We start from the raw sequence: 11,943 nt of genomic DNA on the forward strand, positions 1-11,943 counted from the left end.
CGTAGAGCCAGGTGGGCCCTTGAAATAGATCCATATGACTGGGTTGTTGAACACAGACAAGGACACAAACATGCAAATGCTGATTCAATGTCACGCCGACCATCCCCTGCAGTTGACTGCTCTACTGTTTCAAATCCCTCAAACTCTCCTCTTGTTCCAACAGTGACTGCAAATTCTGTGGATTTTACTGCATCGGTCCACCAGGTGGCTCAAGATCACCCTATTGACCTCTCTTTCCTGAACAGAGACGCTGACTATCTTAGACAGGCCCAGAACAACGATCCTGTGTTAAAAACTGTTCTGGAATGGGTTCTTACAAATAACAGGCCTCCCTTTGCAAAGATAAAGAAGTGCTCTGCAGAGCATAGACACTTTTGGAGGGAGTTTCCAAAACTAATTGTTAGTGACTCTCTTCTCTGTCGGCAGGTTCGGCATCCCCCTGGCGATCCTGTTGTGCAGATTGTTGTTCCAAGTGGTCTGCAAAAAGAAGTGTTCAGGGCACTACATGGTCATTCTCTTGCTGGACATTTTGATGCAGTAAAGACTTTACAGTGTGCTCAAGCTAGGTGCTACTGGCCTTACATGTCTCGGGACATAACTGAGTGGTGTTTAGAATGTGTGGTGTGCGAAGCACGGCGGCCGCCAACGCCCCATCAGCAGGCCCCTTTGAAACATGTTGTCTCAAAACCATTTGAAAAAATAGCGATGGATTTCACTGAATTGCCCCTCATTACTTATGGAAACAGATACATGCTTGTTGTAATGGACTATTTCACGAAGTACATTAACCTGTATGCACTTCCTAATCAGAAAGCCGTTACTGTAGCCAAGTGTTTGTTTGAGGACTACATTTGTCGCCATGGTGTTCCCCACAGCCTACACACTGACCAAGGACGCCAGTTTGACTCAGACCTTATTAAATGTCTGTGTTTGAGTATGGGTGTACACAAAACAAGGACATCTCCATATCATTCAATGTCAAATGGAATGGTGGAACGGGCTAACAGATCAATAAAAGACCAGTTAGCCAAGTACCATTACTCAAAAGGGGGTGAGTGGGATGAACACATGAAACAGGTTGAGTTTGCATACAACACTTGTGTACACTCCACTACAAATTTCACCCCATTCTTTTTGGTTCATGGTAGGGAGGCTCGTTTACCTGGCGATCTTTTCCTTAGTGCTCCCACTAACAATGAGCAAACACCTACATGTGCATCTAATGAGTATGCTGCTAGTCTCCTAAACAAACTGTGTTCTGCTTTTGACACTGCAGCTGCTAACATGGCTGCTACAGCCATACAACAGAAGCACTATTATGACAGGCAAGTGAGACATGAAGCTTATGATCCTGGGGATCTAGTGTGGGTTGACATCCCCTCGTTATCTAGACATAAGTTGGCTCCTAGATGGACTGGTCCTTTCAAAGTTTTAAAACGGCTGGATTTTGAGGCAGACATGGGTGTTGACTATGAGGTGTTAGATCAACTTGACCCCAGAGCTAAACCCAAAGTTGTTCACTACAACCGTCTGAAGCCGTATAGGTCCCCTGTACCCAGGTCTTCTGTGACAGATGCTCAACCATGTACTGGGCAACACCAGTATGGCAACACCTGACATGGCACATGTTACTCAATCTAGAGGTCAAGGTGAGGGCAATATTCCAACTGTAGTAGCAGGCCCACCAGACAGTGCAGTTCCATCCCCAGTGAAGCAACAAACTAGGTACAGACGTCCCATTCGTCCTCCAGACAGGTATAGCCCTGACTTCTGAAGAGTTATTTTACTTTATTTTTTTTTTTTTCCCTCCTTCACTGTTAAGTTATGACTTTTGGTTACTCTGATGCCCTGTTCAGAATGGTTTTTGAAGTCGCATTGTAATTTATTTATTTATTTTTCTCTTCCTTGTTTCCTGTGTTAACAGTTCATTCCTGTAAAAATATAATCCTATAATTCTAGTTTATGAAAATGGCTGTTGTCTTGTACTAAATCACCCCATTTTATTTGCTATGTTTTGAAGTGGGGACGCTTCTTTTGTTGTAAGGGGGAAGTAGTGTAAGTGTGAAAATTGGAGTTATGAAATGTAAAATGTTTTATTGTGAAAGGCTCCCTGGATGGGGGAGAGAGCGCAAACGTTCGATGACGAGAGAACACCGGTCAGCTGAGTTCGAGAACAGCTGATGGGGGTAGTGAAAAAAAAATTAAATGTTCGACACTGAGCTCAATTATTTTCTGTGGATTATTCTTCAAAGGAGAATCACAGTAGCTGGACACCCACGAGTCTCACACTAGTATTCTAATGTAAATATTGTTTTATTGGTGACATAATTTATTTGGCAAAAATTATTTTTAGCATCTTGTGACTCAGGATTTTTGGAAGAAGCTTTAAATAGTTTCAAAGACTCATCTGGAATTAGTTCACTGCATTTCACTGTAGATACATTCATACAACAGCATTTTATTTTTAAGGTACAAAATGATTCAGCAACCTGCTTCTCACTGCTAAAAATCTATAGAAATATTTATTTTCATTCTCAAATTTTATTTTTATATTTGCCCTCGATCTCAGAGGCTTAAAGAGAGTCCGACTCTTTAAATTTGTGGTTCCACAAAATATTTAAATTGAAAATTAGCTGCATTGTATTCTCAGCATGAACTCTCAGTTGATGTGCTTATAGCCATAAATCAGCAAATTAAGTTAATTTGCAGTTAATATTTCCATTTTATGGAACAAATTAGATGAAGATTTAAAACAAAGCAATAGCTTAATACAATTTAAAAGAAAATATAAAGAGGTCATTTTCAATAGAGATAAACACCTGAGTAAGAGATAGTAATAGTGTGTGTATTGAGGAGAACAACTCGGGGTAAGGGTTTGAAAAGACAAACCAGTACAAAAAGGGATAATGCGTAGGTATATATTAGTAATTGCTGACAGCTACTCTGACTTTTAATTGATTGATGATTTTTTTTTCTTTTTCTTCTTTTTTTTTAAATAACAGTAGTATTGTAAGTTTTCAAGTGTTGAGGGGGTAGGAGTTAATAAGTTTTTACTTCTTCCTACCCCATTTTGAACATGATATGTTAACTGAAACAGATATCTGTATTTTCTTTTTTTTCTTTTCTTCTTTTTTATTCATTTTTGTTATTGTGTGCTATATTACTTTTTATATTTGTATCATGTTCGAAATAAATTTCAAATTTCAAATTTCAAATTTAAAGTTAATAGAAATATTACATTTAATAACTTAATATTTTAAGTTATTAAAAATATTAATAATTTAATATTATTTGTGTTTGTTTTATTTGTAAACAAACACAAATAAAATCCATAATGAAATCCAGTAAATATAATGTTATTAAACTTGATTTATAATCTGATTTCTCTCTCTTCTCTTCCAGTCTTGTTCTCTTTCATTCAGACCAACTAAAAGCAGCAATAAAGGTTCATATGCAGTTCAGCTGATGATGGAGGATTTTCCCAGATGGACCATCAACCTGACTCATTACAAGGATGGAACGACATCAATAAACTCCAGCAGTTCTATGACCAGAATGCCTGTCCAGTTTGTTTTCAAAGGTTTGATTTCATGTTTCAATCATGTTGCTTCACTGCAAAGAGAAACACTGAATACATTTAATATTCAATAATCATCTGTTGAAAGTTGATCATTAAGAATTTAACACAAGAAAATCCCACATTATTAGAACAACTCAGATGGACAACTGTGTAACTTCACTGAATTTATCTTTAAACTGACAGCAGTTGTTAGTTTAATTCTGCTGTTTCATGACTTGATCTGCATTATTTTTCCCTGCGTTGCTCCAGTGGATCCTGCAGCTCCGTCCTGCACAGCAGGTGAATATCTGCCCAGGTTTCTGCCTCCAACTCCTGAACATGGAGCTCAGTTCTTCATAGACGTTAATGAGACGATAGAAATCAACATCAGAGCAGAAGCAACTCAGGCTGAGTGAGTAGAAAATAAATGTTGTTTCTAATCAGGTAAGTTTCTATGTAATCGATGGTAAAAATCTGAAATTTTATCTTTATTGTGTTAAAATAACACAATGATGGTAAAATGATCCAAAACACATAAAATCTGGTCATTAATTATTTTTAACAGTCAGAGCATCTTGATAATTACATCATAAAAATATGTTTTCAGGACATTTTGCACATATAACCAACCAGACTGATGTTGTGGATAGGGGTAGTGTGGGATCACGTGGTGTTATTAGTGATTGTAGATCACCTGTTGCTCACCTGGTGACTTCAGTGAGTGGGTCATGGGGGAGGTCTACTTTTTGCTGACCGCTATGTTTTTGTGTTTGATCACTCTTTAATTCTACGGATCCGTTTTTATGCTGCCTTTGAACACTGTTTTGCCTGGGATATTGATAATAAAATCATTGTAACTGCAGCTTTGATTTACGTTTCGATCAGATTGTGCGTCAACAACCACTCCCCTGGTCAGCTGCTTTGTTTGATAGTCGCTAATAGATGTGTCTCCTGTGTGTTAAAGGATCATTGAGCTGCTGTTCAGCGGACCGGTCAGCATGACCAAGAATTCATCTGGTTCAGGAAATTTCACCCTGACATGGACGCCGTCTTTCAGTCAAAATCACGACAATGAAACTCATCCCATCTGTTTTACTGTCCAGGCAAAGTCAGTATCTGATCTGATCAGAAGTTTCAAAAGTTCCTATATTCTCTACTTAAGTAGAAATACAGATACTTCAGATACTGAAAAAGGCTGATAAACATAACTATTTTACTGTATGAAAAGTATAAGGTACAGGTTCTGAAATGTACTTCAGTAAAAAAGTAAAAAAAATAAATAAAATTTTCACCTTCAGTGATACAAAATATCTGTTGGAAAATCCCTCCTGATTCTGACAGACGTTGCTGAAGCAGAGATCCATAAGGGCTCCATAAACAGATTTTCCTTAGGAAAATAAAATTTGACCAGATCCTTGGAAGAGGCTCTGATGCCGAGAGGCGATGTAACAAATCCTCTGCATTAATAAACCCGAGACCAGGGGCGTCCAGAGTCGGTCCTGGAGGGTCGGCATCCTGCATGTTTTAGTCTCTCCCTGGTTTAATGCAGCTGGATCAAATGATGGCTCGACACTTCAGGACCGACTTTGGGCAACCACTGCTCTAGAACCAAAGATTTTAACTTGTTTACTTGAAACTTAGACAAAACTGAACTCGGTCTACAAAATCCAAGGAAAAAAATGTTGGATTCAAAAACTGATTAGCAGGAAGTCATGGCCTCATTTATCAGCTCCACAGAAAATGTGGTGATGTCATAACTGAGATAATGTTATAATGAATAGAGAGAAATGAACAAACTGAAAAATAAAACCCATAACAATTATAAAGATATCTATGTAGCACCAGGAGAGAATAAAAATTAAATATTTTGCACATTAGACACTGAAAGTACTCAAAAAAATTATTTAAGGACTAAAAAAGTGGATTTTGCATAATATGTCTCCTTTATGGTTATTCTGATCCTTATTAAATGGCCTTTTCAAAAAGAGTTTGCACTCCTAGACACTCAAAGTAAACAAAAAAACATGTATTTAAGGGCTAACAAAGTAGATTGTGCATGAAATGTGCCTTTTATGGTTATGTTGAATTTTATTTGATGGCGATTTCAAAAAGAGTTTAAAGTTTTGGTGTTAATTTATCTCCATAGTGCCTCCAGTTCTATCTACCAGTCTGACCTTCGATGTGTCCTTGTGAGGGTTGGAAACAGTGAGTCATTTCTTTCACATCTTTAATTTATTCTTATTTGTTATATTCCAAACTCATGATGTTTCTGCTGCTGTTATCCCAGTTCCCTCCATAGCAACTCCAAGTCCTCCTCCTGAAACATGTAAGTCAGATGGAAACAGGACTGAAAGTAACAGGAAGTAGTTCTTTCTACCATGTTGATCTCTTGTTCTTCCAGCTCGTCTTACGGTTCTGAAGCTGAAGATCTCGACTACGCTGTCACTGAAGGACAACAAGGATGAAATCGAGAAAGCGGTCAGTGATGTCCTGGACTTTGAGTTCAGCCCAAACTAATTTACCACAAATGTCAAATCATAACCCAAAGTGATCACCTGCAGTGATGCAGTTCAGCTCTGCTGTTGTTGTTTTTAATGTTAATCAGATTCTGTTCAGTATATTTTATAATTCACCACTGACTGTGTCTCACATTCATCTCATGTTTTCTTCTTTAAAACAGATTAAAGATGAACTGATCAGACGAGGGCTGCCTGCAGACATAAAGGTCCGCCTGCTGAGCGACGGTTCAGTGCAGGTTAAAGAGAAGGCTGCCCCCTAGTGGCTAAACATGAGAATGAATCTGATCCATGCAATGAATCTTACTGGGTTTATCTGTTTTTACTTCTTGTACTTTTTAATAAATTATGGTTGTTTTAGGTAGAGTGGGAATACAAGTTTGATTTGAGTGATGAGTAGTGAGTAGCGTTACACGGTACTTTGTCTTTCATTTATGGGTTAATCAGTTGTAGTTAAATTAAAAGAGTTTTCAGACATTTAATTTTTAAATATGTATTGATCTTAAACTGATTGTTGTTCAGTTTTCTTTATGAATATTATATGGTATGTGCATTAATTATTTGTAATCAAACTTCTGTTTAACTCTGTGACATGTGGGGTCATCATGGGGTCAAGGAGAGCACCGTGTGGCCTCAGAAACCAGTCTGAGGCTGATTAGGACGATGGGGAGGACGACTTAGTGGAAATCACTAGTATACTGATGAACTCACTTTCTATAGAAGAATATGTTGTTCAAAATAACTCCTGGATTATCTCTGGGTAGAAAATCCTCATGAAGGAGAGCGTCCGTCTCCTGACTGCCACTGCAGGACGGCCCAGGTAGAAAAAGCACCTGGACACAGCGAGGTATAAATGTATGTGAGCTACAACAGTCAGTCAGATCACTGGGTGAGACACGGTGCTCTCTGAAGACGCATCTTTATCAAGGTGGTTAATGTTTCCTTTAGTTTGTGGTGATCAATGATCATGTTGGGATGTTGGTGTGATTTCATGCTTTTGATTGATTGAATAAAATATTGATTGATCTGTGATTGTTGTCTGAGTTTCACTTTTACGTTCGGCCTCCACAGACCTGGAGAGACAAGAAGTGACAACGAGCAACAGGTAGAAACATGTCAATGGTAGTCAGACTAAACTTAGTTATGACAATAAACTAAAATAGTGCAGTGGATTTTTATATCTGTGTGAAAAACTTTATAAAATGTTCATATTTTATCAAAACATGAACATTACAGATAATTTGATAAGAATACCTTTGACCTGATCCTACAGTGCCACATAAGACAGTTACAAAGTCGGCCTTCTATCACCTGAAGAACATCTCCAGGATTAGAGGATGAATGTCTCAACAAGATCTAGAGAAATTCATCCATGAAATTCATCTTTAGTTGCATCAATTACTGCAACCATGTCTTCACAGGTCGGCCTAAAACATCAATCATATCCAGATGCTGCTGCTGGAGTTCTGACTAAAACCAGGAAGTTAGAGAACATCACCCAGTTATAAACTCCTTCTGGCTCCCTGTAGCTTAGAGAACAGACTTTAAAATAATGTTAGTTTATAAATCACTGAACGGTTTAGCACCATAATACATTAAAGATCTGCTGTTGTCATAGCAACCTTGCAGGCCTTTCAGATCTTCTGGTTCTGCTCTGCATCCAGAACCAGAACCAAACACGGAGAAGCAGCATTCAGCTTCTATACACCACAAATCTGGAACAAATTTCCAGAAAACTGCAAAACAGCCAAAACACTGAGTTCCTTTAAATCTAGACTAAATAAACATAATGAAACATTGACCAACATTTTGATGTGTATCAATGGCACTTGACAATTGTTGACTGTTTTCTAGAACTGTGTATTTTCTTGTTTTTATGGTGTAAAACTCTTTTATCTGTATTGTTGCTGAAATGTGCTATACAATTAAACTTAATTAATTGATTGATTTTATTTAACACCTTTTCTGTTTTTCCAGTAGATCTAATTATCTTGTGATCATGCACAGAGCTCCTCCTATTCCTGCCTCCAACACTAAACAACAGAGCTCAGTTCTACCTGCATCAATCAGGCTATTTTAATCACCATCAGAGCAGAAGCAAATCCATCTGAACAGGCAAATCACATTTAAAATAGCAGCCAAACAAATCATGGTTCACACTACAGCTGTTTGTTAGACCCACGTTTTAAAAAAAGGTTTCATTTGAATCTGGCTCCATGAAAGACCTTCCTCTGAGTTTATTCTAAACACAGATTCACTGGAAACCTGATATTTAAATCCACAGTTTCAGATGAGCTGATGGCAAGTCAGCCTAAACTTTTTCTTTTTAAGGTCAGTTAGGATTACTAAAATATTAGAAGAAATAAAGAAAAAGATGCAGTGCTTTCAGACCTCAAATAATGCAACAAAACAAGTTTGTATTGACTTAGAAACAACAATACTAATGTTTTAACTCAGGAAACGTTCAGAAATCAATATCTGGTGGAATAATCATCAGGTTTTCTATGGGGCTCAATGCAATGGGCTCTTAATCTTTTCTAGAGATCTATATTCATAAATAATTCTGTCTGCACATCCCTGTTTTCACTTCACTCACTCTATCTCTCATCATTATCTTTCAGTCAAATCAGCGTTCCTCATGCCAGGTTTCTGTGTAAAGCCAAATTTCCGGGACAGACAGTAAGCAGTGAGAGGGCGTGGATCACATCAAACCTCCTGGTTTCTAACAAACTCTGACTTTGTGTGGAGACACTTTCACAGCCATCATGTTCCTCTCTGTGGTTCTGCTGCTGCTGCTGGTCAGCGATTCTTACGCTTCACATTTCTATGGCGTCATGATGACCTACTACCCAAAGGCCTCTTACATGAACGGATCTACTTCTGTAAGTTAAATCTTTGGGGATTCTCAAAGCTACTCTTTTATCATTTGATTGTACTTACCGCCTTCTCACTTTAAATCTGCAGGTTGAGCTTCACTACAAACTGAGCTATGACCTTTGCACACACACTGACTCTTGGTCTTGCAGTGGAAACTGTGGGACTGAGACCCAGATCCTTCCTTTAACCAAAGTTGATGAAATCAGTGGTGAATGGTGCCAGAGAGAAGCAGTGACGTCTCGACAGCTGACCAGCAACTCTCCACTTACACTTGTGTAAGTCCTTCTGGACTCTTTATTCTTCCCATATCACAGAGGAAATATTAGATCTAACACGCCTACTCTAAAGTATCAGTGGCTCGGCTAATTACAAGATATCTGGAAAGAGCTTGGCTGTTGGATTCCTCTAATTAAAGCCATAAAACACCAAAATGCATCAGATTGTTGTAAATTAACTTTACTTTCATTGTAGATTTGCTAGTGGAAACTGGATAAGTAACATACAGAATATCGTAAACTGGAGAGCTGTGACTAACGTTGAACTAAGGACCCGATCTGACATCAGCAAAGCCAACACGTCACCGCAGACAACCATCCTCCCAGCTCTGAGGTAATTCTGCTAGATGTTAGATCAATCATTCTTTTACACAAACTGAAATATATCAGTTACTTTTTACATTTCAGTTTTTGGTTTTTTTTTCTCGTCCTTTCCTTCTTTCTAATCTAGTCAAATCCTCGGTGAGACCTGCTGTGTGTCTTGTAAACATGAAGGATGATTTAAAGGTCCACTGTTATGCAAATTTCACTTTTTGCATGTCCTTCTATTCTAGAAACAGTCAAAGAACAAAACAAAACAAACAACAACAAAAAACACCCAGCCATTCCTTTGGGAATAAGTAAATGTTCTGCTGCTTTTTGAACCAACAGCCTGGTTCAAAAACTTCTAAACTGTTGAATCACATTTTTTGTTTTTTAGCTCGTAAACCCATGCCAAACCCATTTTTACACACAAGTGAACCCTTACCACTTCATTACAAGAGACACCAAGTTTATTCTTCTGGATTGTCAGGAGGTGTGGTTGAGGTGGTGAGGAGATGACGCAGGCGGACCCAGGATGTACGAATATGATGGTTTTAATAAAGATGATGCTCGAAACAGTCCAAACAGGCAGCACGACAGAGAGACAGGCACACAGCCAAATACCGGTAGCAACTGACACACAGGACTGGAAACGAGAGCTAACGCTATCCAGGACTTAACAGTTCTACTGGAGCGAACACAAGACGTAAGACAAACTTAGACAACAATTGACAAGGACCCGACGAAGAACACAGACAACAGGTGGGTTTAAATACACACGGGGTAATCAAGGGAATGAGACACACCTGGGAAACAATCAACGGGGAAGACGCAGAGACAGACTCAGGGAACAGGACTACACAGAAACTCAAAAATAAACACAGAAACACGGAACATGACATATGCTGTACAATGGCTGCTGTTTGCTGCAGTACAGAGCATATGCCCATTTTCTCCCAGTATAGTGCTTGTAGCAGGTGCTGATGGAAACACTGAGTCAGGAGGGCTTGGCCAGCAGCAGCTCATCTGCATAATTGTGATGCAGCTCTAAAGCAGTGCATTTTGTGTATTAAATGTAGTGAACATGCTCTATTTCTTTCAAGAAAGCATAATAGTAGACCTTTAAACATTTTAGAACCTGGTAAAAACTAGATCACGTTTCCTGTCCAGTGAGATAAAAAAAAGTCAAACAGCCTTAAAATAGAAAGAAGAGCATTTTTTAATTTTACCATGATTGTTAAAGACTCTTCATGACATACGTCTGCATATGTTTTCTATCACAGAGTTCCTTATAACTGTCAGAGAAACATAAGCATTTTGACCTTTGACCCCGATGGAGACGATGTTAGATGCAGATTTGCCTCCAGTGCCTTGTCAGAGTGTGTCACCTCCACGAATCTGTCTGTCCTCAGCATCTCATCTGTAAGCATCAACAGCTGAATTCATGTCAGATTCATATTATGGGGCTTAATATTATTTGGCACAAAAGATTTTGTTTGTTTTGACCGTTTCCTTTTTTCTTCTTGCAGTCCTCTTGTACTTTATTGTTCAGCTCATCTGCAAACAGCAGCCGAGGTTCATATGTGGTCCAGATGGTGATGGAGGACTTTCCCCTGCAGACCATCACTCTGACCCAAACTGGTGGTTCTCAGGTGCAGAAAACGACCAGTGATGCCATCAGCACAATACCCATCCAGTTCGTTTTAAAAGGTACATCCGTCATCATTATCATCATTATCATCATTAACTTGTTTTTAATGATGGGATGGATTTTCATAAATATTGAAATGTTTGTATTTGGCAGTAATAACATCAGCCCGTAGTAACATCTGGTTGTTACTACTATAAGTTACAACTCACAGTTGACATTTTTCACATCACTTGTGTGATGTGAAATAATAACAACTTATAGTAAGAAAACATAGAGTTGTTGATATAAGTTATAGTTACTATACGTTGTAACCATAACATAAAGTAACAACTACAAGTTTATATAATTTATAGTAACATCTATAAAGTTGCTCTATAAGATATAGTGCAATTATAGTATGAACTTATTGTTGATACCATAAATAACAACAATAAGTTGTTACAACATATAGTGACAACTTATAGTAACAATAATAAATACTAGAAGTACTTATTATGATACATAATAAAAGTTGTTACTAAAAGTAACTTAACAAGTACTTTTAGTTTGCTGTTGGCTGCAGTACAAAGTAACAACGTTGATTTTTTTCTATAACTAAATACTAGCAGTAAGCTTTAGTTTTATGGTAGAAAACAACAAGAAGTGGTAGAAGCATGACAGCATGCTTTATGGTGACTCATTGTGTGAAAAAACTTATTCATGTGGAGTTTTAGATCCATTTCTAAAAACTGATCTCTTAGATAATGGAAATACAGGAATTTT

The 11,943-nt window shown here is 38.0% G+C and overlaps 1 protein-coding gene across 1 annotated transcript; it reads left to right on the forward strand.

The window, feature by feature from the left end:
• Positions 1 to 4,529: 4,529 nt before the first annotated feature.
• Positions 4,530 to 7,107, forward strand: LOC148154180 (uncharacterized). The gene is made up of 5 exons (XM_088015270.1): positions 4,530 to 4,667; positions 5,706 to 5,764; positions 5,847 to 5,885; positions 5,961 to 6,037; positions 6,240 to 7,107. The coding sequence occupies exons 1-5, from the start codon at positions 4,558 to 4,560 to the stop codon at positions 6,336 to 6,338; spliced, it is 384 nt and encodes a 127-aa protein (XP_087871396.1). The 5' UTR covers positions 4,530 to 4,557; the 3' UTR covers positions 6,339 to 7,107.
• The last annotated feature ends 4,836 nt before the right edge of the window (positions 7,108 to 11,943 follow it).

Source organism: Poecilia mexicana, unplaced genomic scaffold (assembly GCF_051168715.1).
Source record: "Poecilia mexicana isolate PSO_F unplaced genomic scaffold, ASM5116871v1 scaffold_18, whole genome shotgun sequence".
Lineage (NCBI taxonomy): Eukaryota > Metazoa > Chordata > Actinopteri > Cyprinodontiformes > Poeciliidae > Poecilia > Poecilia mexicana.

Excerpts from the sequence above, each read along its gene's own strand:
- LOC148154180 (XM_088015270.1), top strand. The coding sequence starts at position 4,558 with ATGACCAAGAATTCATCTGGTTCAGGAAATTTCACCCTGACATGGACG. Across the intron at positions 5,886-5,960 it reads AAGTCCTCCTCCTGAAACAT|CTCGTCTTACGGTTCTGAAG; the intron begins GTAAGTCAGATG and ends TTGTTCTTCCAG. Across the intron at positions 6,038-6,239 it reads AGGATGAAATCGAGAAAGCG|ATTAAAGATGAACTGATCAG; the intron begins GTCAGTGATGTC and ends TCTTTAAAACAG.